We start from the raw sequence: 26,717 nt of genomic DNA, 5'->3' as shown, positions 1-26,717 counted from the left end.
GGAACTTGGTGGACCTCTGTTCAGCTTCTGAAAGAGGTAGAGACACACATATCAGAAGGAATGTCCTTCCTGACCGCCTCACCAAAGAAACCATAAAATGAGAGAGCACAAAACCAGAAATAGCCCCAAGACCCCGATGAAGTTTCCGCTGAATGCTGAGGCATGTAGGCTCTGTGGAGAGACATAATTCTCTGGGGCACACAACTGTGCACAGCACTGTATAAAGTAATTAAGAAGAAAGGAACAGTGCTCTGTTAAAAAGACTGCCAGTTCCCCAGATAAAATAGCTTTGTGTATCACTTTATGCTAGTGGTGACAGAATAGAAAACAAAATACCACAGTTACATACATGTTCTTTGTCTAGAAGTATTTACAATAACTTTACAAATTTTTACACACATTTTCAGGTTTGCTTGTTTACATTTAAATTAAGAGCAAAATTAGTCCCCAGAGGCTTCTAAGGCTTCAGTTGGTGCCTTGTACTGTACATTCATGCTTGGCTTCTTCCTGGGAGAAGGGAAGAAAAGAGTTTAAAAATGTGCAGATCACTGATATGTTAAGAGCCCTGGATGTAAGGGTTCCTAGAGATCGACATCCTTACAGCAGTTATCCTACTTCTCTTCAAATCAGAGACAGCTACTGGTGGTGGGCTCAGGGCGAAAGAGGTTAGGAAGGGAGAAGGAGCCATATATGAATTGCAATAATTAGATGAGTACATTAGTGCTGGAACATCTGGGTAAGAAGAGTCATAGATCAATTCCTACTGCATACAGCAGTTCAAACAATGCAAGGAGTAGACATTGTAAATTCTAAACACAGCATGGAAATGATCTGTTATACACTGCTAGGGTTTGACTCCTGCTGCATATTTTGGAGTCAAAATTACTGTTTACTGACACAATCTTGACCAGGCACAGTATGATTCTATCAGTCAAAAAATACTGACTTCTTTGAGAAAGACACACCTTTCTCCTAGTTTTCACAGGTTGTTTTGTTTTCATGCCTTAACACTAAATGTTGTAAAAATATTGAAATTAAAAAAGAAAAAATTTACAATTTACAAGTGTCCATATAGGTAAATTATTGAAAAATTCAAGATCATCTACAAGGATCTATGAAATAACAATGCTGATAATGACACTGAGCCTGTAGGAAGAACAATCCACATGTCGTCAAGAACGGATAGTGAGCTTCTTCCAGAACGATGAGTCACAAAGTTGGTCTTTTCCTCTAAAATCTGTTTCTTCAGCTGCAGCAGCAGAAGTCTTGAGTCCATGTTCATTACTTACTTCGACCTAAAAAGTAGATTATATGAATTACAAATGAAACTCCATTCTGTTTATCTTCTAATTTGCAACATGTAAATTCACACCATCTGACAGGTTAGTAACTAATGAACAAGTGAACGAATCACCGCCGGTCACTAATTTCCTCAGGTGTAAGACCCACATATAAGGTCAAGAATGAACGGCTGGGTACAAAGAAGTAGCTTTGTATCATGCCTACCACAAAGGTAAAAAAAATTTTGAGAAAAATCCTGCAGGTGGTGAAACATGTCTGAAGCTCACATAATAATAGATTATTTTTAGAATAGTATATCTTAACAGTGTAAGATATAGTTAATAAAATTCTTATATATATATTCTTTGTGTATATATATATAATTCTTATATATATATATAACCACATTATAAAATTCTGATATGACCTGATTACAAACGAGTGCATTTGACCTTACATCACACTATTCATAGTCCTCACCACAACCACACGCCTGCTGAAGCTATGTATTCTCACATGACTCCCTGTAAACCATGTTCAGCTGCTAATCTTGGAAAATCTGTGATGGCCTTCGTGGCAATTTTACAGTGGGTAGAGTCTCAGGAGAAGATACAAACAGTAGAGGACCACACAGACCCATCAGAGAGCAGTGACCTCTCCACTGGCAGAGTTTCTCAGACGCTGAATAAATCCCATGAGCAGAAATTAGCAATGTCCATAGAAATGCTAGGGACATCCCTAACTGGAATTAGGGATTCAGGGTCTGTCCAGACAGGGTTGCTCAAAGCTATAGTAGCCCTGGATCAGATGGACTCATCCAAACAGGAATAGGGCATATGTAAACTTTAACTTCTGCAAACTATTAATCACAATAACGAAGATAAAAAACCCCAATGCAAGCTAAAATGCAACTTCTAATTTTTTTTTTTCTTCTAACCCCCATGTTCCTCTCTTTTCCATGTAGCAGTACAGGAAGTAATTCTAAATAGTAACAATTGTCCTGACTGTTGATATTGTGCTTGAAATGGATGAAACCACAACAGTCTTCTTTATAGTCCATGTGCTTTAGTCTCAAAGGGAACATGAAGATTTTTTTCTGCTCCCCCTGTTGTCTTCCTGCCTTACACACATTTTAATTGAAACTGCACAGTTCAGGGCAAAGATCCTGCTTCTCCTTGTCTGGTAGCCTAATGGAATTATAGGCAGAATGAAGAGCAAACAGGCAAGCTATGATCATTCATATTTGCATTAAAAAATGTTCCCCAAGAGAACAAGTTCAAATTTAACCTTGTCTGAGGGGTGAAAAGGAAAACTTATCTTAGACTTAATCATCATTAATAATTATGGCAGCGCTAGGGAGACGCTATACTGAATATGAATATTTTATGAAAACAGACTGTCTTCTACATAGTGTGGATGAAGTGACAGAACCTTGTATTTTCAATGGACTATGTTTAGTTAATTTATGAATGAAATAAGGGAAATAAAAGGGGTGAGAAAAAGGGAAATATAGCCAAGCGTTCATCCTTAGAAAAGATCACGCTAATTTTTCCCATGACTGAAGTTGTAAGGATAGTAAAAGATCTGTAACCTTTATTAAGGCTTTGAATGTATTTAACAAACATTATTCATATTCAATTCTAAGAGAATAGAAATCAAGTTTTTCACAGCCTGAAATCCATTGCTTAGGGATACTATGGATTCTCAGGTGATCTGTAACTGATGCAGATAGCAATCAACTTACCAAAGGAAGTCAAGAAGGCTGATATGCTGCAGAGAGATAAGCATCTGCAAATTTCTGGCACAATTCACTGGCCATTCAAATTGTTTCCAGCAATGTGGCTTTTAATTCAGACTTTGTCACCAATAATATTTTTCTTCCCTGCTTAGGTAAAGATCCTCTCTGTATCTTTCAGCGCATTAAACCAAAACACCAATAAAGAAGAAACCATAATACAGTTTTTCTTCCAGTTTTATACTTCTAGCAGCAATAAAGGGGCCAGAGAGGGTCCTCCCAGCTGTACAATGCCCATACATGGGAAATGGGAAGATGCCAATTATTCTTTGGTACTGCAAGCTCACCAACAGCCCCCAAATCCTTTGAGCTACTTAACCAAAATATGCTATTGAAGAACAAATTCTCAGGTTCTGTGACTTTTCTACTGCAAAACAAATGAACATATTTTGCAGGAACATATGAAAATGGTGGTCTTTTTCCCTCTCCTTTAATGACAGTAAATTTGCTAAGAAAGTAATAAACAGGTATGCACCTAATACTTTAACTTGAACACAGGTTTAGAGATTAAAATCTTTCATGCAGAGATGTAAATGTTGTAGCTGTAGCTTTCTTCCTCCTGGATACCAAGTTCGCTTTTTCAGTCTAGCAGCTTATTCAGAATGGTCAAAACCCCATTTTTCTGTCATTTTTCCCACAGAAAATGCAGCAAAATTGGCATGTAATGAAATATTACTGAAAATGCAGATTCCAGGGTAGAGGGTGTACTTAACAGCATGTCAAACTGTTCATTGTTTCACTTTGTTGTCTTAATGTGATATTTCTTCTTGTTCTAACACACACGGTCATACTGAGAAAGGGCTTTTCTCCTTTTTGGGCGTTCATAATCCTATAATATTTACTCACTAAGTTTGAGTAAAATTTTGTGCGTCTTTATTTCTACAAACTGAAAGCTGCAGCGTGAAAAAATTGTATTTTTAAAAATGCAAGAAATAATGAAGTCACATGCAAAGTTCAGGTGTCAAGTGCTGACGCAAAATATTAGGTTAGCAACTGTCCACTTTAAATGAAAACTCCCAACGGAGGCACACATGCGTACACCAGGAAAAACCTTCCAACCCATTTTAGTTCTGTTAGCTGGTAAGTAAAATACAGTAAGCATTAAATCAGTTTCAGTCAATTAGCTGCATGTGGGTTTCATGTTGCATTTAAGATGCAGGAAAGGCCCAAAGGTAAATTTAAAGACAGGAAGCACCAGGGCAACAACTTAAAAGCATTTCAGAAAATTTCTAAAGGAACTTCTTCTGTTTTACCAATAATACTTTGCAATATCATCTATTTGAAGTTACATGAGCTTCTGCCAACATATATGGACTAGTAATGTCTCCCCATATCTTAACTTATTCCAAATAAAAAGAGTAGATATGCATCCAAACTTATTCATTAGGTAGCAGAGTAGGAAAAGCCAATGAAAACAGGATTTTAATGGTGGGAGCAAATAAGTGATGACAAACTCTACAGATAGATGAATTTTAAACTGACTAGCAGTTTTTCAGCAAACATTTTTCTTTCAGTAGCTAGACAAATGTAAAAGCTTTTGCTTTTCCATAAATGGGTTAATCTCATTAAGGTTTATGTAGCAGCAGCAGCAGCAGCAGCAGCCATAAACCTGCTCTTTTCTTGCTAAAAAGTCAGCAGGGAAGCAATTCCATCCTTCACTGAGAGCCTCTCCTTGCGTTAAGCGGAGGCACGACATGGTAGACATGGTGATATCTACTAATCCTTGCTTTAGTGGTTATGTCATCAATGACAAAGTGTCCTTACTCGCATGTTTTATATGGATTAATTTTTAATCAAGTTCTAATTAAAATATAATTTAATTATTAGTAACCTGATGCCAAAATTATTTCAGGAGAAGGTTAGCTTTCAGTCCAGTTAGAAGGATTAATGTGGTCCATAGGACCAGAACCTTACCTACAGGCTTTAACTCAACATGTTCCTGGGGGGGCTGTCGGTAGGAGTATGTGTCAAGTCCACCTATGAAATCAACTGAAAATACAACAGTTCCAGAAATGAACAAATGGAAATGAAAATAAGTCAACTGAAAAAGAAATATGGACAAATTATGTTAAAAAAAATAGTAAGCGCATGCACAGGTTTGCATACAAGAAATAAATCAGGTAGGTAAAGCTGCTGTGGGAACTGCTTAGAGAAGGCTCTGCACCCTGTCATCCTTGGGGTCTGTTTAGCTCTGTCCCTGACTGGACAGGCAAGCAGTTGGCCCACCAGCCTTGCACACCCCTGCCAGTGTGCGTGCACAAGGAGCATTCACGGGTCTGCAGAACACATAAGCACAAACCGCTATGGGGTAATGTAGCTGCTTCTCTTTAGGGCAAGCATAGAATATATTTCATAATTCATTTTCAACTGCTTTTGAAGTGTTTAGAAATTTAGGCAGTGGAAATAGTTTAGCTCGTGAACCTAATTTCGCCTAAACTCTTACGACTCAAAGGACTCAGGAATGTGACACACCAACAAAAACTGAAGGTGTGTTCGCTGAGTTAAGAACACACAGGTTAGAACTGAATGTGAAAAAGCAGCCGTATCTTCTCCAGAAAAACTTGTGGGGACATGAAGCCTTTTCAGAATCCTTCCACTTCTTCTCAAGATCTCTATGTCAGAAATAATGCAGGGATATCTGCTCTTGAGACGTTTTTAGTTCCTTCTGTGGTCATAAGGATTTTAAAATAAGACATTTTAGTCTGAGTCTTGTGTCATGTTATTTTTGGTAAGATTTGAAGCAGCTTCAGGAAGCCACCTGTCCAAGCTGTCCTAGAAATCCTAAAAGCAGGTTCATAGAGAAGGTTATTTTTCTGTTGGTTTAGAAGGGCTTTTTGCAGACTTGTGCAGAGATCTGACAAATTTACAGCATGTTAGGATTCTCTGGTGGCATGGAAGGCAACTGCTTTCATTTATTTATATGTAGGCATATATACACCACAGTCCTAAGCAGAATGTAGGTCCTCATTGTGTTAATTACCGTACAACTGTAAGAAGACAAGAAACAGCCCCTTCCCAGGCAATGTATGCACTAGGTAAACAAAGAGACAAAGAGTGCTCATCCAGCATGAGAGGATGGGGAAATAAGGCTTAGAGATTGAAGGACTGATGAAATACCCACTGAAATCTGTAGAAAAGCTCCTATTGATTTTTGTTGCCTCTCCTCTTGAGACCAGGAAAGGGCTGGCTTGGCTGAAAATGGACCTTGATGTACTTCAATCATAGAGCACCACAAGACTGTTTTCTCAAAAACTGTCTGAGCAGGACATAATGCTGATGAGCTAGCCCAGCCCAAATGCCAGCCCTCACCTATCCGCACCTCCTCTTTAAACTGTATTTCCTTAATGTTGCAGCTCTCCTGCAGAATGCTGTAATTAAATAAAACAACATACATAAAATCTGACTTAATTATTAATGGGACTGAACCCTTACAAAGAGACATGTTTGCAGATGTATCTTTGTAAAAGTTGATTTGTAAAATATCTAGATGTCTAGTGTAAGACATAGTTACTGATTCAGTTTTTAGAACAAATCGTGTCCACAGTGATATAATTTATTTTTTATTGGGGGGTGATATGCTTTAGTTTTCCCTGCTTTCTGAAGGTTTGTTTGTTTGTTTTTACTCCGGACATGTGATAGAAGGAGTTAAAAAATATGTTTTTGAGAAAATTCACCACTTCAGAACTAGACACTATTTCTCTCAGCAATCATAAGCATCACAACTGTAAGCTGGGAAAGAATTTAAAGTAACTAGTCCTTCTGCCAACAAATCTGTTGGAGAAAGAACTGAAGTAAATGCATATTAATGATGGACAACATAGACATGTCTTTATCTGACAAAGAAAATATATTCAATAACTCCATCCAACAACTTTTGAGATGCTCAAACCTGTTTAGCTGTGGCTTTCTTTATTGCAGTCCAAGATGTGTTATATAGTATTAAAGTTGAAGTTCAGCTTAAAATTCACGTGAAGCTAATTCTCAAAGCAAGAAGCTGCTCTATCACACAAGAAAATGGAATGTGCCTTTTTTCATTATGTGTTCGATTTTATGGCTGATAGCTCTTCAATATGAAGGTTCGTCATCAGTTATTTGAATTATAAGTTACTTTTAGTTTTTAAAATTCAGTTTGACTTTACCTGTGGTATTTTCACCACTTGTATCTAGTAGACTTCCAGGACTAAGACATTAAATATTAAAATCTGAATTTTTTCTTTCATTCAATACAAAGATATTACTAGGTACATTTCAGTTCAAACAGACGTTTTAGACATCAAACTTTGATCAAATACTTTAAAACTTTACATTGACCGAACTTTTCATATGCGTAAATCCTTCTGTTTAATTGGCCAAAAATAAATAGCAGCAACATTTGTATAGGTTTCCCAAGGGGAAAACATTGGTTTAAGGATGATATCAAATAATTGATGTTGTGTATTTCTGGCCTAGTTAATGGATTATGGATAACTTCTGCCATAGATTCATAGGACTACAATAATTCAGAAAGTTGCATGAACCTGGAAGAAAGTTCAATTACATTAAAAAAAAGTATACAGTTCTATAATGCTATGCATTAAATTAAAAATAAAAAAAAAGAAACCCACAACTTGTTAGCAGTAGGGATATTCAGGCACTAAACAAGGAACACCCCATGGAATCCAGTCATTAACTACAGTCATGCAGAGAGAAACTTAAAATCCTAGTGAGAGGATTTTTTAGCACCCCACAGATAATAGCAGGTTACAGCAGAAGCTAGTTATTTTATCTGCAGCTGGCTGCAAAACATGATCTATATTCCCACGGAATTGCTCTCTCTTTGTGTCACCTCAGTTTTGTGGTCATGCTGGATGCTTAATGGCCAGTGTGAAATGTGTCTTTAGAGTTCACTACCTGCTGGGCTTGAAAGTGCAGATCTGTGCTGGCTGTCCACCGCAGGTAGTCCATTAAAATGATGTTCATTCCCTCACAGGCCATATCAGAGGAACAGCTGTCATAATCTGCCTGAGTGAGAAAAGTGCAATACGCTGCTGGCTGAAGAAACTGTGTTCACTGCCATCAGTAATTCTGAGGGTTACTCTTTCGTAGACAGATGACATTTAGGTTTGCCTTACTGTTATTAATCCAGCGCATTCCCCCCTACGCCTGTTAAAACGTGCTTCCCTTTGAAGTTAGCGCAGAAGAATAAGAGCTCTGAAAAAATCCTTTCTCCTTTCCCACCCTCTAATCTGGAATTCAGCTTCTCTGGCAATATCCCACCAGCCTGCTGGCAGGCCTTGTGCAAACAGCTGCCAGAGCTTGTCAGCTGTTGGGATATTACTAATTTCCCCTTTCAAAGACGGGAAATTCTAAGCGTGTCTGGAAGTGTGGGGTATGAACGGAGCAGCAATATGCAGATAGCACAATTCTTAGTAAGTCCTGCAGCCTCCTGCCCTGGAATACCTTAGATCCCATCGATACTGGCCTCCCCTTTTTATAAATGAGAGTAAGCCCCAAAACTGACAGCTTGAACGGCTGGCACCTCTAGCTGTCCCCTTTGCAAGAGAGAGGCAGGCTAGCAGCTGCCTCAACCTGTATTGTTATGTACAGATTTTCTTAACCTATGAGGTTCCAAATACTGTTTTGCATTGCATTATTTTCCTTGTGTTGAGATTTTTTTGAATGGCAATATATTACCGCGATTACATTCATTAAGGAAAGGTATGTAACTGGGGAGGGTGTAACCAGGTCACGTAAGTGACAGGTAGTAAGTAAGAAAAGGAGCCGAAGTCGACGAGAAAAAGGAAGCAAAAATGGGAGATTGATGGTAAGACAGTGCTATATGCATAAAGTCCAAACTTTGGACTTTTCAATGTTTGCATTTGTAGCTTACATAAACTTTCCAGATAAGCATGTTTCTTTCTTAGGGTGTTTATTTTTTCATTTGCCTTCCATTCTCAAGAGACACAAGGTTCTCACACCCTTCCCTGAACCAGCCAGACTGACCCAGCTATCTGTCTGGAGCCAATAATACCTATTTTCCCCTCTTCATACTAAGTCCGAGCACCTAAGCCTCGAGTCACGTAGCAGAAGAATCACACATTCCTTTGCAGGATCCCAGGAATAGCTTCTCATTTATGTAAAGGACTACAGGAGAGAAAAATGTGTGCAAGACAATTAAGAGAGGGAGAAGAAGAGACATCAGTAACCATATGAGGCATCGTGATTGCTGCTCTGTCTCTATAAAGTACTAGCAGGCAGTAATCAGGTTAAAACAGGATAAAGCGGTAGAAAATTGCTAAGAGAACCTTTTCCATAAACTTTTATTACTGGAAGCTAGAAGGGGAATATTTCAGGGTTCCACAGTAATTATTAAGATTTTGCACTGGATTTGCTTCTTAGTCTTCACCTAGTGAGATAGATTGACATTTTTAAAAACTGCCCCGTATTAAGTACCACATTTTTCTGCAGGACTGCACTGAAAGAAGCACCCTCTCGACAAGCTGCCTTAGCAAGGGCACTAGTAAGCAAATTTTAACTATGAGCTTGGCTACTGAACTCTCTCCTCATTTTATTGGTGCTGTGACATCTAATATAACAATATCAGATTTTCAGAGATTTTTAATTCTCCTAGGATATGACTGCCTGGTAAGATGAGGGAAGTGTGAGGAAGATCAAAGATGTTAGGCAGTGAAAATGGCTCAAACCTTCTCAACCAAGAACCCCCAGTCATTCCAAATCTGAAAGCACCTTTCAAAAATATTCCCTGTGCCATGCCTTTGAAAGCTATTTACAGCCATACCATCTCATTACTAAGTCAAATGACAGGCTGCCTGATTATGTGTTTTTTCTTAAAGTATTTCCCAATCACTTTCAAGTCATTAAGGACCCCTGGACTGGTAAGAGTCCCTAGAAGAATACAGTTGTCACAAATAAAGCCTATAGGAAAAATACTTATCACAAGTTTATAATCACTGATTTAATATTAGAAAATAATATACTTTAAGCTGCAGATATGTAGGAATCCTTTCCTTCAGGCTTCAGCAAACACACATTTTTCATGATGTTGTGCTACCTGCAAACCCATGTGCAAAGTTTAAGTTGATGAGGAGTAGTTTTCCATTTCAGTTTAAAATGCCATATTGTGCTCTCACTAAACACTTATCAGAGCCTAATCTTTCTGGCAAAGCACATCAGCTCGGGCATCAAACATCCCATATACCTCAGCATACTTGGCTATGACTTGTGTTATTCATCAGCGATGCTGTTTGAACAAAATATTTCTGATGATATATTTTCTTTCTATATAGGTCACTATTTTTCTGTTCCTCATTTTAATGAAAATGCTAACATTTTAATGAGAATACTAACTTTTTTCCTTTATTTTTTTATCTTGATGACTAATATACTTGTCTAATGACTAATAACTAAATGATTTATTATTTATTTATGGAAAAATATATGGAAGTTGTATTTAAAGACTGCAAACAAAGCAAACTTTTTTATGAGGCTTGTATTTGAAGGTACTATTGCTAGTTATAGAATAATATTTCAGATACAGTGAAGGGTAGCCTTCTTTCTGCAAATGACTGAAGTAAATTGCAAACAGTTCCAATTACAATGTCTTACATAATTTTTATACAGTAAGAAAATTGGATATGTGAAAAGTCTTAGCTCAATTGTTTTCACTAATTATTGATTTTCCCTTCTAGCACCCTTTCTGATATAAACCCTTTTGGTGCAGAGTGCTCTGGGATTCTCTCTTTTTCTTACCATTAAAGTTACTATACAGCCTATGCACAAATTACACTAGCAAAGGAAAAATAACCCATGCATAAAAGATACTAAATGCCCAGAAACTAGATCTATCTATTACATTTGCACAATACCAAGAAAGAAACAATGCCATTGAGTTTTCGCAACACATACCCAGTTAATCCACTAAAATGGCAGCTCAAGTGGTTAAGAGTAAAGGCTGTTGTACAGAAGGCTGCTACAGCTTCAGTCACACCTCCAGACACACGATCTTCATGATAAATGTGTCCAAGCTGGCTGCAGAAGAGACAGAACTCTGAATCTGCCAAGTTGCGCTTTGATCTTTTTTGGTATTCTGATTCAGGGTTATACGTTATGTATTAGCATGCCTGTATATTTCTGCTGAGTTTGATGCCATAAACTACAGAGTTCTTTTAAAAATATTTAGTGCAGATGCTAGGACCGATTGGAATTGATCTGTTCCACTTACAGTTCATTGCTAAGTCACAAGTTAGGTGTTTTGTTCCTTCAAGTTGTTTTTATTCCTATCAGTTGAGTCCTATGGGGCTCTATTTCTGGCCTGCTGTTCTTTGTATCCATACCAATGTCTTTTTGCTTCAGTTATTTGTCAGCATGATCCAATTATTTTGAGACAACACTTAAGTATTTATATCTGCCTGGTTATTATATATCCAAGGATATCTCAGCTTCCGTTTCTAACCTTAACTACAAGTCACAGATGCTTTAGTATGTGAAAATAATGTTCCCCTTTATATAATGCAGACCCTGTTCAACTCTACTGAATAATTAAAGATAAAACTTCCTAGAGCAAAGTATTTACAAGATCAAATACATGACATAAAGCCATGCCTTTCAGAACACTTGTGACATTTGGAAGAAAGGATTTCTATGCATAGAAGAAAGTTCACATCATCTATTCACAAGAGAATATTAACTTTATTTTAAAAATTAGGTTACAAGACTGGGGGGATTCTTTTTATCATTGAACAATTCTGGATTTTTACTTCCACCTTCCTAAGGATGGAAGAGTGTTCCTGAACTTTACTGCTATCATCCTCTGTGATGTGGTATTCATGTTTTTGTATCTTTCCTTGAGCGAACAGGAGCAAGTGAAGGATGTTCAGGAGAGCATGTCTGTGTTCATGGCACAGCACAGGATACAAGCCAGAGAGGCAAGGAGCTGCCAACCTGCTCCTCAAGCAGAGGCTGCAGCAGGGAGCAGCAAACCCGGTGGACCTTAGAAATGATGGAAAAAAAGCACTGCTAAGGACTCAGGAGGCCAAGCAGAGTCTACTGCAATTCAAGAAGCCAAATGTCACAGCACTCTCCAAACTATCAAACTGCAGCAAGGTCTTTTACCATCTCATACCAACACACTCTTCATGCCCGTCCCTCTGCTGCCTTCTCCTGGTCTCTCCTCACCCAAGGTGTGCATGCACACACACTGACTGCCCAACCTCTTAACAGAACCAGCCACAGCTGCACCTTATCTACATTGGCCAACCAGCCACTCCCCCCCCAAGCCAGCCCACAGCTGTATTTTATCAATGTTAATTAACCCAGCTTCATCCCTCTACAGCCAGAGACTTGGTTAGGACACAAATGGGAATCATAGTCCTCCATCTGCACAGACACAAACAACAGAGTAAATGTTATAAGCCTCTCATTCATAATCTCTATGATCTGGTAACTTTGAGTTTTCCATTTAAGAAGTGTGCCAGTTTATAATCCAATTAATTCTGCCTTTTTTGAGTTTTGTGTTGTGGTTTTCATTGGGAGTTTTCTATAAACAAGAGCGTGCACGTGCACTTCAAAGATGTGGCTGACTAAAGCTCTGTCACATTCAGCCCATGTTGCAATTTTTCTTGTCTTTCCTTTATAGCTCTGTTTTCAAATCTTTGCTTTAAAATCTGCTTAACATCTCTGCCTGTTGATGTCTTTTACTGCCGGGAGAGTTTCCTTCTTCCCCGACCCTTCCTTCCTTTACTAGTAGCTGACTTTGCTACTTTGACTGAATTTGATATACATGCTAAATAGTGTTCTCCCAGTAGCTTGAGGGTCAGGTATCAGCTTTTCTAGAAGAATACTGATCTGGTGATATCACTTTATGATATCAAACACATTAACACTGTAAAACATTTCCCTCTCAGATGAGGCAATTTTCATTTCTTCACCCTCCTCATTTATCATCCTGCCTTTTCCCCATGACCACCAGTGACGTCCTGTGTAGAAATCCTGCTTCACCACTGAACATCTGCTCCTTAGTGTGGAGCACTGTATGCATTTCCTCCTCTGCAACTACACTGCTCACAGCTACACCTTGCTTAGAGGTGGCCTGCTTCAATTCTTGAGAAGGCAGACCTCAATGCTTTCTACAACACATCTTCCAGGGTTTCAGCCTCTTTAAACTCCAAACCACATTTTTTCCTTTGCTAAGCAGACCACGCTGCCTTCAGTGCTGCTGCAGTCTTCCTCTCCACATCCCAGCAGAAAATCCATTCCGCCTCCCAGTAGGCAACCTTGTGGTCCTAATGTGCCTTCTCTGAATTCAAGTCTACGGATCAGAAACAGTGGATAAACTCTTTGTGTGATCTCCAGATTCTCAGTCCTCTCCTTTCAATCTTTTATCTCTGTGGATGATCACAAACCAGAAAGCTCTAATCTTCTGTTCATTCTTGCCTTTAGATTTTGAAGATGGGAAAGCCAGCAAAATATCCCTTCTGTTGGTCAGTGTCATTCCAGCCTTCTCTACCCCCAGTACATGCACTATCAAGTCCTTCTATGGTACTCTCAGTCTGCCCCAGAATATCTGGCCATCCACTATTTCAGAGCCATTGTGGCTATATCTGCTAAGTCTACACTTAATCACATCCAAATACATCAACGAGTACTTATTTGTCTCTGTGAGTGTTTCTCTGCAAATGGGGAAACTTACTGCACGTGACATTTTTATTACTTTTATTCTGCTTTATCTTCACCTTCAACTTGTCTTGCCAATCTCTTAATATTTCTTTTGGCATTACCATCTCTGTCACCAACTCATATTAGCTCCTCAAAATCCCAAAATATAATATGACTGCATTTTCAGCTTTGAAAATAGAGCTAAGAATGTGGAACATTATAAAATTGGAGCTTACAATGGCCAGTGGTCTTCTCATATATGATGGAGTGAAAAAAGAACTGTCATGCATGTCAGAAAATGTGATGGCTAGGGAAATGGTTTTCTTGTTGTTAGAAAGTTGGTTTAATTTCGTATTAGAAGAAAGATGAATGTGCAAAAGAGGAATAGAGTGTGTAACAGGATTAATACTCACTTTGGAGCTACCAGTGAGTCAGTTTGCAAATGATAAAGAAAGATAATGCAATACTGACTTCATCAGTAAAAAATCCTCTCCTTGAAGAAAGATGAAGTAAAAAGTACACTTCTATGAAAACCTTGTAACTCTCAAATTTCAGTCCTCTAAAATAACACATTGTCATGGTTAAGGAGGAAAAGAAAATGAGTAGAAGTTAATGCCAAGAAATAAATCATCATATAAACGGTGGCATAGCATTACTCGTTTTTTCTGCAGTAATATTGAGAAAAACCATATTAGCTATATCACCCATTTCAGTAAGAGAACACCTCTTGCTATAAATCTTGCTTCTCTTATATCCTGAAATCTGTAAGGCTATTGAAATAGTACAACTAGGAAATCTGAAAAGTACAACATATAGACAAAAAGGTCCAGTTTTACAAATAGGAGACATTTAGAAAGGTTATTTTATGAAGGGTTGAAGGTGTGATGAAATCAGAAATACAGTAAAAAGACCTAAAGAATAGGTAAAAATTCAACAGAATAAAGAGTTCAGCCAAACCCCCTTAAATTATTTTTTTAATGTCTTCTCCTTTCTCTTGTTTTTTGACTGTTGCTCTTCTAAGAAATCCTTGTTATACTTTATTTGCAAGGGTCTTTCTCTCACTTTTATTTCATCAACAATCAACATTTTTATCCCTTCCTTTTCCAAACAAAATTGACAACTTTTCTTGGTGGAGCATGCTGTTTGCTTTTAGATTTATGAGATTTGGAGCTGAGATCTGCAAAGATAGGTAAGAATGTGGATAGTTAATTCTTGAGTTTTTTGATTTTGCCTCATTTTGAGAAAGTATACATTACCAAATAAAATGATCTTCCAAAATTACCAGACTGTGACCTGAAATCTGTGGCTTGGTTCAAAATACTTCACTGACTTGTGCTGGTTAGCCATCTTCTTTTGAATTCATACAGTGGCTGCTTTGCAAAGTGGTTGTTTGAATAGCCTCTAAGGCTACAATGTATGATTACATACACTGGGATCCAGTACATACAGCGGGCCCCATATTGTATGACTTTTGTTATGGATACTTCCTTAAAAGATGAAATAAGCAGCTTTGGCTTTTTTAGTGCTGTATTTCAAAGCTTAATATTGTTAGAAAGGAACTGTGAATAAACCTCATCTTCAGGAAAATTCAGTGGCCATCTCTCAGCTGACCTGATCTGCATGGATCTGTTTTCATTTTTGGAGCTATTGTCTGTAAGGAAAAAGGGAGGACCTTTCTTTCTTCTAAAATGAAACCTCACCATCACTCTCTCAGGACAAACACGGGCATAAAGGAAAAAGCACTGAGAACTCTGGCCACCTAAACTGCTAATCCATCCACGAGTCTGTTGAGTGTGTCAAACACGTGGAGATATGTATAACGGGAAGCTGTGGGAATACTTGTCTCAATTTAGCTCACAGAATCTCCAGATTCCAAGATAACTTACAGCCCAGTGTAAAGCCTGATTAATCCTGTACCCTCCTTGATGCAGTACACAGCATTAGGACATGGGCACACCACCAAAGGCAGCAGATACTACAAGACAGAGCTCTTAGGCATGATGTGCTAACTGAGAAATTAGCACTCAAGCAACAGTAACAATGAAATGGATGTTACTTAAGGTGAGGCCCAGAAAGTAGGACTACTCATCTGCATGAAAATTAAGACCTGGGGGAGATGGCATTTACCCAGAAGAGTGGGAGTTTTATAAGTTTCTTTTCAAGCTCCACAAATTAAAACAGACACAAAGCTGTGGCCACTTAGAAATGAAGAAGGAAGAAGATCGGTACTGGAAGTGGAAAATGGATTTGTAAAGAGGTTTCATTTTAATGGGGAAGATGGGTGAAAGGTAGGGACAGGAACAGGCACCACTTAGGCCTGCATGTGATGTCAAGTGGAAAGCTCAGGAGAGGGATGCTGGGTGCTGGAGTAAGACTGATTTAACAACAGATGCAATTTAAGTGAAAAGGCTAAGGTGCTGGCAACTGGGGGTTGGGGTACCATCCATTTAAAAGCAGATTTAATTTAAACAGAAAGGCCAAGGAGGTAGAAGGTGGAGACTAAAAGAAAATCAATATTAAATGAGCTAAGTAGAAGCCTGAATCAAATCAACTATTTAAAAACAGGGCATACTGAATATTTGGGAGTGGCGATGCAACGCATGCACCTAAGAAATGTCAAGGAACTCTCAGTAAATCATATATCACCTATAATCAGAAAAATTCAATTTTATTAAGAAAATAAATTTACTATGGTAGTAAACCAAGAAATCATAAAGCAAGTTATGATCCCCAGTTTAAGGAAAATTATGTGATTTTAATTACATCTCTATTTGAAGTTAATTGCGTTTCAAGTATATATGTGTGTGTGTATAAGTATATATATGGGATATGGCATATAATATTCAGAGAATCAGAAGTAGTTTGGGTTGGAAGGGACCTTTAAAGGCCATCTAGTCCCACTCCTTCTGCAATGAGCAGGGACATGCTCAGCTAGATCAGCTTGCTCAGAGCCCTGTCCAACCTGACCTTCAATGTTTGCAGGGATGAGGCATCTACCACCTCTCTGGGCAACCTGTTCCAGTGTTTCACCACACCCATTGTAAAAGTATTCTTCCTTATATCTAGTCTGAATATTCAGCATCAACGGCAGAAATTAATGACATTTGCAAACCAGAAATTTATGAGGTAGTAGTGAACTAGTGTTTTAAAACTCTCCTTTCTAGTTATCAGTTGGGAAATCAATTCAAAGCTAAGGGGAGTCTGTGTATAACTACATTTGAAACAGAGTATGTACATATGCAAATACATAACCATACATATACATATACATATCCATCTACACACATATATACGTATTATATACACGTATATATCTTTATTCAAACAGGTAAAAATTGTCCAACATATAACCAATATTGTTGTGACACATTGCTCTATTCAGAGAAATGTGTTAGTACTTTGTGCAAATAATGCACAAAAAATATTTTGCTTTCCATACAGATATTTCTAAATGCTTCACCTGTACTCCTGAAGTCCCATTTAATCCATTTTTTATATATATGTGCATATTTCTATAATCAGAACCCAAAATTATGGATGGAAGCAACTGATTGCAGCTCTGTACCTTTTGGCATCTGAAAGCTCACACAATTCATTGGTATACAAGAGATCTTTTAAAAAAATATTTAATTTTATACTCCTAAACTCTCCCTCAACTTTGTACAAAAAAGAATGAGTGGGTAACTCTGACTTGATCAAAATGACCAAGTACTGTTTCGATGTATGAAGCAGATGAAAGTACGTATAACGTGCCGAGCCACCTGTAGTGCCAGGCAGCTGGCTCTGGGTACTCTCACTGGGTTTTCTCACTTGCACAGGGGCTTTGCAAAGCCGCACCATGTGTTCACTACTACTGCTCTCACCTACTAATATTCCAGGGAATATCAGATAATAATTCTTTGTTAATGAAATAACAATGAAATTAATTGTTAATTAATTTGATGAAAGAAATAATGAAATAAATTTTGCTAAAGTGATTGAGGTGCTTCTTCCCTTCTGAATTTCAGGAAAAAATTTCTCTCTTCTGTTTTGTTGCAGCACAAACAAGCTAGCAGGCTGCAACAAGTCTTTTACTGTTGGTCAGATTCTCAACCTTTCTCTCTCTCTCTCTCTCTCTCTCTCTCTCTCTCCTCTCCCTCTGCTTCTTCCAGATCCCTCTTCACTGGCTGCTCCTCTTCCATACGGTTATGCTTTTATTTTATACCACCTCTGAGGTTTTACCCATGGTTGTGTGCTTTATATCTATGCACACATTTCTGTAGGATCTAGAACAAATGCTTGCTCAGACAATGTAAAATAACTTAATGAAAATAGGAAAAAAATTAAAATTGATATAGTATGTAGTGGAAATTAAGCATAATGTCCTTGCTGTATTTCTTCCTTCATTAAATACTTCAGAATTCATTGTGTTAGTTTAGCGTAGAAGTGAGCATGCACTTTCAGTTCATTCACACATTAAGGTTAATGATAACTTGGAGGACTGTAAGACTATAGAGTGTTGTTAAAATAAGAAGTTATAATTTATGTTTCCTGTATGGGAGAAAGTGGAGTCCAGTATAGGTGGGATAGTAAATAGGTAAGTCTGCATCTAATCAACAAACTCCAGCTGGACAGACCTCTAAAGCCTACAGAAACTGTAACTTGACATTTGTCTCCATTAAATGTTTGGTAGGATTGGCCCGGGTCACAGCTGAACTTAGGGAGCCCCTGGATACTCCTGGTGCTATTTCTGATCACACTTCAACCTCTTCTTCAACTCATAGTGGCATCTGCAAGGTGATGACAGCAGCTGCTGGCAGGGAAGGAGTCACTCCCTGGAACAGCCACACTGAAATGTGGGCAGCACCTCAGTGCAAGGAACAGCAGGAACCACCTACCTATCATCAGCCAGATGTTTTATGGCATTGGCTGGGCTCCCTGGCTTTCCAGATGTCACAGACCACATTTGATTACAGCTATGTTAGACTCTTCATCTCTGCAGGAGCCCACATTCGTTTATTTTTAGAAAACTGTTCAGTTGAATAAACACAGAATATATTTCCGTTTATAGATTCATTACATTTCTGTGCCTAGCAATACATATAGTCTATGTCTGGAGAAAATAACTGATGCCGCTGTTTTACCAGAACTAGTATATCAAAATTCTGGGGTTTTGGGTTGCCTGTCCAGATCAACAGAGAGATGCAAACGGCTTTTCAAGCCTTCCAAAAATCCTGATAGTCTCCAAAGCCAGGAGAATGCTGTTAACCTGGCAGCTATAGTACTCTTTCAGTGCCAGGCAGTAAAATTTATTATAATTTTTAAAGTCTCTGTCAAACATATTCATCTGTTGGTCAGTAACAACACATTTTGTTTCAGTGTCTTGAGTCCTTATGGCCTAAAGGTGAGAGTGGTGAGTGCTAAAGCCCAGTGATGATCTGTGCAGCTGGCTGCTGTTTGGCAAGTTTCCTAAGTCCTCATTTTCAGTGAGGTAATTTCAGATAGTCATTGCTTGGGGCTGTTTGATTCTTGTATTGCCCAACAGAAATGTAGTGCAGCAGCATCCTTCTTGGTCATCCTTGATATTCAGCATTTTATGATAAAACCTATATTTACTAGAAGGTAAATGGACTCAACCACATGGGCAATTGCAATTGTTGAAAAGATATCAGTAGTGGGTTCCCAAAAAGTCCTTAGTTAAGGAAAACTGCATATTTATATATCAAGGTAATCACACATACGAACATATATGGGTCTGTTCCTAATATTGCTAGTTCTTCATTCATTTTGCAAAAAATAGTACATTTATAAGAAATTTATCACAGCTGGACCAACTGTGTAGCTACAAATATTAAATTAAATGTGAGGGAAATATTCTTTCTCTCTTGTTTGATTACTGCCAACAGATGCTCTATGGTGTGTATAAATGTAATGCCATATGTCAGATAAGGCAATGCAGTAGTTTTTCAGCAGTGGTAATAATGTATCTTGCTTTACTTAATACTTGTCTAATGATGGCATATGGAGGTTCCTATTGATACCACAGTATGGGAAACTCTTCCTTTTTAAAAACAGATTCATCTTCCTCTCTGTTCTGAAAGTACAGCTGAGCTGTGAGTACAACTAAAATAGGGGAGTGAAAAAACCCCCTTTTTTTGTTTATTAATTTTGTTCTTGTGGTTTCATTTAGGGGATAAAGCTTTCCTCTGTGGTGAATGAAAGCTCTTTATCTTTGCTCATGCACGGAAGAGGTTTGAGCTTCCTTGGACTGACCTTTTGGTGCTTCAGTCTTGTTTTGATAATAAATGCTGAAATCACAATTGTAGTTTTGCGGCAAATCTTCCCCTCTGATTTAACACTTTTTTCCTTATGCAATTTGTATGCAACTCAGCTTCCACCCCCCAAATTCACATACAGTACAGAACTATCACTTCTGACATGTGTCAATGTCATATTTATGAACTAGGATTGAGCAGCAATAACGCCATCAACTGTCTCTCAAAAAAGTCCAGAAACTACTTAGAAATTTAATAATGATTTTAACAATGTATTTTGCCTAGTCTCCAGGCTCTGCTTTATTAAAACCATTCAGTATCTCTGACAAGGTGGCAACAAGCTTCTGACTTCATTTTTAGGAGAAAATGATTCACAAACAGGATAGTGACAGGCTTTTATGATTACAGATTTCACATATTCTGTTCCTTCAAAAGGGTTTATATAGATTGATAGATCTACAGAGAAAGAAATGAAAAAATGAAGGGAAGAGATATAAATAGACTTTTTCATTAGGATGAATGATGGAAGGTATTAACCCCACTACAGCAGTATACCTTTTACATGTCTTCGTTCTCATTCCTTTTGACCTGCTATCATCTCCCTTCTAAGTAAAAGTTAACTACGATCTGAAATGTAGGTAAGGTGAGCAATTGCTGGAAATAAATGTTTCCACAAGCATTATTACTGTTCAGAAAAGTGTCCATCAGCTGAAATGTCAGGCTCAAAATCCATTTAAGCACTGCACAGAGGCTAAACAGCCAGCTATTATTAATTTTTAAGTCTGCCTGACAGGTTTCAGACCAAGAACTGGGGTTAACTTGATACACTGTATATTGCAGAGTATATTTAATTAGGGAGGCTTTGACTCTCAGATGGCTGAGGATTTATTCTGTGCAAACTACTGCAAAAATATGATAGAATAGCTGCATCTACCTAAGAAAAGAATCTGCTGCATCGCATTAAAATGCTCTTTTGTTGCAGTTTCTTGGATCTTTATCCTGATGTAATCACTGTTTACTTTTAACCTGACTGTTTGGAAGCACCACTGTACTTCTCTCTTAAATACATTTTTCTTCATTATGCTGCAAGTTAGCAATGTGAATTTTCACAGAGTAAGTCTTGTTCTTCTCAGCTAATTACCAGGCCAAAACATTTTTCCACTGTGCCTTACACAAATGATTCTCCGCTTAAAACACATCTGTGGCATTGCTAAGAATGAGTTAACATTTGTCGTTAATGTATCTATAAGCACAGAGGACTCTAAAACACAAATGGGCATTAAGACACAGGTTAGCAGAAAGTGAGATACTGAAGGGCTATTTAGTTGCTTTGGATTGGATTTGAGATCTTAGAAGGGAATAAAAAAAGTAACAAATCAGAAATTATTTCCCTCCACTGGCTGTAAAATCTCCTATCTGTATCTATTCTGCTTCTTTGCTCCACTTCCAGCACGCTGCTCTGGCTCCTGCCCTAGGTCATCCTCCGCTAACTAAAAATATCTATTCACACAGGAGTCTAGAAGATTTTATGTAAAGGTACAAGTGAAAACGGCAAACTCGCCTATTCCTAACAAAGGACGTTGAGCTAAATTACATCATACTTTCCAAAATGAGTGAGATAATTTTCACTTACAATAAAACACCACATCGGCATTTCTGGAAGACAAGCAGAAATTAAATGCAGACACCTGATTCCTTTGTGGAGAACAGGCACTGGGTTAGTTTTACATACTAGATCACCTTAGCACTTGATGTATTTTACTGGTTAATAAATATATCAGCTGCTCTCCACTCTCAGTGGTTTAAATGTCCATTGGTATCATACCCTACAAAAATCTCAAAAGACAGTAAGGTGGGCTCACAGTCAGAAGAAAGTGGGTCAGGCCTTGGATGTCAAAGACAGACTTCAGCCCAACTCTTCTGGAGTTGACAAGTTTTCTAAGTGAAAAAGGCCCTTAACTTGACAATAACCCTGTTGTGAGGCCCTGAATATAAACCACACATACTCTTTATCAGGTGACTGCATTCTCCATGATCTTGTATTCTTTGGTGTGAGTTTTGTCTTTCTTTCACACATGCATAAGCACAGATGTGTGAAGCACGCTATAAAGGACTAAACAAAACCAACAATAATATAGCATACTTGTGTAAAAAGTGAAGAGTCTGTCTTCCCAGGTACAGATATATTTGTGTTTGCATGTGGATATGCACGTACACACACTATTGCTCTTTTAAAGGCAGTGTAGTTTGTGTCTTCCTTATCAGTCTGCCAGCCTTCCTAATAAGTTAATGAAGCCTCCCTGTTCCAGGAATATAGTTACAATTGTCTTATAAATGAAGTTTCCAGGTATCTGTATGAAGCCCTAGCTACCATCATGACCCACCACATCCATACGGAAAGAAGTTGTCTCTGGATATCAATGACCAAAACCTCTTGTCTATACATCCCAAATTACAAAGCTGCCTTGCTGCTGCGCTGTCCTCTGCTGTTACCCTGTGTTACTGGTTCCTGACTGACTGGCAATTCCCAGCTTTCCAAGCGAGTGTTGTCGGGGCTGTTCCCCCTCCTTAGGACCTACTTTTCATGTTGCTTCTCCAACTGTTCATATTTCTCCTTTCCAGCACCAGTCTTTGTCCAGGCTTCTTGCACCTTTTCATGGTGCACTATGTGTACACCATGCTTATGACTCCTTCCCACTCTGTTTTATCTGAGAATCTCTTTGATGTATTTTCTTCCTTCTAGAAATCTAAATGAAAGTGTTAAAATAGATTTGACACTAATATCTGTCACATTATGATGGAGAACCAAAAGTTGTACAATTTGTAGCAATAGAAGAGCGTTTTGTTTATGGTCTTTCACACTGTTTTCAATCAAAAAGTCTGCTTTGCCATCACAGTCATGAATTACTTGAATTACCTTTTCAATAAGACTTTCCCAGATATTATCAAATGCTTTCCTACAAAATGAATTAATTTTTTCTACTATATTCATTTCATCCACTAGTGCTATTCTGTGAAGAAACAAAACTATGTTGAGATTTATGAATGAAAGTATACGAATAAAAGTTTGTTCATGTATTATTTATCCTAAAGCCACAAAATGCTATTGGCATTTGTTCCCTTTTTTTTTTTTTCACCTAGAGGTAAGATATTTTACTGCTTAACTCCTCATGTACAAGAGGAAGTAACTGACATGATCATACGTTGTCCCTTTTTTAAATAGACTTGTTCTTGTATCCTCTCCTCTTTGCTCATCCGGTATTATTCCATTATCACCACTGCTTTTACCAATTGCTATGCTAGTCATGCGGGTATGGTGACCTTGTCAGGGAATCCTCACAATCTCTTTTCACGCAGCATCCTACCAAAATGTTCAGCATATTCAGATTTTTTCAATGTCCACTTAATGACTTTCAATAAATATTTTTTTAAAGGTGTGCACATTTTGAAACTTCTTGAACAATATGGTAGGTAGGTTAAGAGCATGTGGTTAGCATTTTAGATGTGTGGTCTAGTTTCTTCTAAGTGTTGAACAAGTCTGTCTAATCATTGATAAGAGCGATACTGCACACTGTAAATGGCTTGATCTGTCATCTCCATTAACTTTACTGTTGATAAAGCTGTCATTTGGAAAGAACAGACTAAATGGCTTCAGGAGCTTTGATTCAAATTTAAATGTACATACATAAAGACATATATATATATATGTATATGCAACACGGATCACACAGTTTTCAGCAGAGTGACTGGCTCACGCAAGGTGTTCATGGGGTGAACTCTATGAAGAAGTTTAGTAAGTACAATCCTGACACCTAGATAAGGTGTTACTACCAAAATAAGTACGTCTTTGAGCACAATTGGTTAAGTACATGAATGTCAGATTCTGCCATTTTTCAAACTTTGTTCTTCGCCTTGGTAGTTAATGCAAGACTAAGTCTCACCCCAGGTACTGTGGCTCCAGAGATGGAGAGGTGTGTATCAGTACTTACAGCTGTCCTCCTCCTCCATGAAAATACTGATCACGTAACAGGCATACACAAATCCAATCAGCTGTATGAAACAAGGGGAAAAGCAATCATTAGAACACATTGAACACTTGTTAAGCTTTTAGTACAATGGTATTAAATACAAGCATCACAGATAAATTTAAAAGAAGATTTGCTTCCATTTCCTGTATTTATATGTAGATTTCAGTGCAAATGGTCACAAACAGATAAATTAAAGAGACTTTCTCTCTTTTGCTCACCCTGTCCCACTGAGATCAGTATTGATGAATACTACTATTGAGTAATACTGGTGGAAAACACTTGGACCTTGATGTTCATCTATTACTTGCATTCCTTTGTTTGTTCAGTGCCTCTGTTTTCACATGACTTTGTTCATATGAATGTGGGCCCCCTAAGCACCTAATTTATGTATTAAAAAGATAAAATATTTGTTGACATAGTAAAGCTTGCATGGAATCTGCAAGACATGTTGTTTTGTGCTGCATATAGTGTTCCAGTGAAGAGCTGTTTGGCAAAAGTTTAATTTGGTATGTGAAGTGTCACGATATAGCTGAACAGTAAAGCTGGGTTAGGATTCATCAGCGTCAGGACATACCTTATCAGAAGGGCTTATCAGTAAATCACATTAACTATGCAAAAAATGAGCAGGCTTATTTCCTCAAAGGGCAACACAAGCAAAATCATACCATTATTTCCAAAGAAGGTTCCACAAAAACATCCTCCTCAACCCGATCTGTGTCAGTTGTGCCACTGAGAGGAAGGGATTAAGATCTTTAGGATCAGGGGATAGAAACTCTGCTCATTTGCCTTCCATATAGACAAAATGTTTTCTTATGCGTACCACCAAAGAAGAAGAAAATCCCACTGGGCCAGGAAACCTATTAAACTGCACTGCCCAGACACGTCCATCCTTGAGAAAATATTGTTTGTGCAGCTGTACACAATTCGTGCTATCTGAAAGCCTTGAAAAGACTGTTCATAAGAGATTTCTAAAATAACCCAGAGATTAGTTTTAAGAAAACTCCTTTTTCTCTGGTCCATTCAAAAAAATCTAATTAAAATAGTTCTTTTAAGGGTGTCACGGATCAACCATCTGAGAAAGAGGTAATTTAATAGTATCTAGACAGGTATAAGCTCCTTCAGAAGCACAGAAATCATTCCAACCTGCTTTCTGGTTGGGCTGCATGAGGAGCTTTACAAGCAGCTCCAAAAGCCTCTCTGCAGACAAAAAGCTTGTCCACACAAGGGAATTCAGGGAAGTTACGATGAATTAACTAAAGCTGTGAAATCAATGCACATAAGATAAAGTACATTAAATCCCTGTGTGGCCTTTCCCATTCAGAAATAAAGTGGCCTTAGTTCACTGCAGCTTAATCCTCCTCCAAGGGATTAATCTTCCCCATGGAGAATTAAGCTACAGTATGCTAAAGCTGAGTTACTTGTGACTGAGAGCTCCCACAGCCCCGCGGCACAGTCCTGTCAGGGCTGCCTCCCCAGGGCAAACACCTCGCTGGTGTTTCGGGAAAGTGAGTTGAATCCAGCGTTCCTCTGGCTCTGAGCAGGCAGCAGGATCAGCAGCTTCCTTGGCTCGTTTTCGGGTCCCGTTTACTAGGGTGGCATTGCCACAGCCTCTGTCAGGTGGACGGACACCACTTTGTCCTGATGCTCTGGGCCAGCTAAACGCAAAGCAGCTCTGGAGGAGGTGCTCTCAGGAGGCTGTGCCTGAGCTACACTGTGCCCTGTGTCATGGTACCTGCCGCTGGATGGGACCTAGAGCCAGGGCTGGCTGGCTCCCTGCCAGCCCAGCTTTACCAGCTGAGGACTCTGTGGGCGGGTGAGAGGAGCCCAGCCTCCTGCTAGTATTGAAAATGGGATCTTGTGGTTGTGCTGCCCTGCACCTCCAGGGCCAGCGCTGCCTTACAGACTCCTTGACAGATTAAGCACATTTTTGCCCTCGAATGTCACAGTTTAGAGCATCTTTCAGGTATGATAAGTGAAGCATTATGATACAAAGGCTTCCCAGGGATCAAAAAAAAACAATCATACTTGAGGTACATAGATTAAAAAACCCCTGCATTAGTACCACACAAATACCAGAAAACGTGACTTTTCATGAGGGAATGACACCTGTTTAGTTACAATATTTCTTGTTCAGCATTCGTGTTTTGCAGTTTGACTTTGTAAGCCACTTGGGTGTGTTTCTTTTACCTAAACATGACCGATTAAAGCTGCTGATTAAATAATGAACAAGATAAAAATTAATTGTAGTACAGCTTATGGGTTTGTGTTTGTGAGGGAAGATCAAATATTTAGAGTTATTTACCATATCCCAATCATGTATTTCTTTGTTGTTTCTTCTTACTAGAATTCTGTATTAAATTACCTTTACTTTTATGAAAGCCATTCCTTCTTTATATGTACTTGTGTAATGCATATACATCCATATTAAATGAGATATCTATCCGTGAGGGCTTCCAGCAAATTTCTCACACATTTCAGATGTTGGACAGGTGATTAAAGCACAGAAAGAGACTTCCACTCTAATATGTAATAAACCACCTGACTATAAAGAAGAAAGCAACAGGGAAAATTACTTTAAGAGGTCTTCTGTCCAAAAAGTATGGGGCATGGCAAGCCTGATGTTTTAACAGTCCTAACAGCTTACGCCTTGCTCTTTCAGCAGGTCTTCTCCTTGAAGTAAATATTTTCCCACTCTCTTCAGTGTTT

The 26,717-nt window shown here is 38.3% G+C and overlaps 1 protein-coding gene across 2 annotated transcripts in view; it reads right to left on the bottom strand.

Moving 5' to 3' along the window:
* Window positions 1-286: 286 nt before the first annotated feature.
* The window catches only part of NKAIN3 (sodium/potassium transporting ATPase interacting 3), a 375,006-nt gene continuing 348,575 nt past the window's right edge, over window positions 287-26,717 (bottom strand). The window contains exons 5-7 of one of the 2 annotated variants that reach the window (XM_040588722.1): window positions 23,973-24,033; window positions 4,991-5,065; window positions 287-1,295 (exon numbers count right to left, since the gene is read on the bottom strand). In XM_040588722.1, the coding sequence (XP_040444656.1) occupies window positions 1,282-1,295; window positions 4,991-5,065; window positions 23,973-24,033 (150 nt within the window). In that variant the 3' untranslated portion in view covers window positions 287-1,281. The remainder of the gene's footprint in view (window positions 1,296-4,990; window positions 5,066-23,972; window positions 24,034-26,717) is intronic. The other variant, XM_040588723.1, reaches the window with a different exon arrangement.

The sequence above is a fragment of the Falco naumanni genome, chromosome 3 (genome assembly GCF_017639655.2).
Source record: "Falco naumanni isolate bFalNau1 chromosome 3, bFalNau1.pat, whole genome shotgun sequence".
Lineage (NCBI taxonomy): Eukaryota > Metazoa > Chordata > Aves > Falconiformes > Falconidae > Falco > Falco naumanni.
The sequence above is the reverse complement of the archived record's forward strand: the minus strand, read 5'-3'. Positions and strand labels throughout refer to the sequence as shown.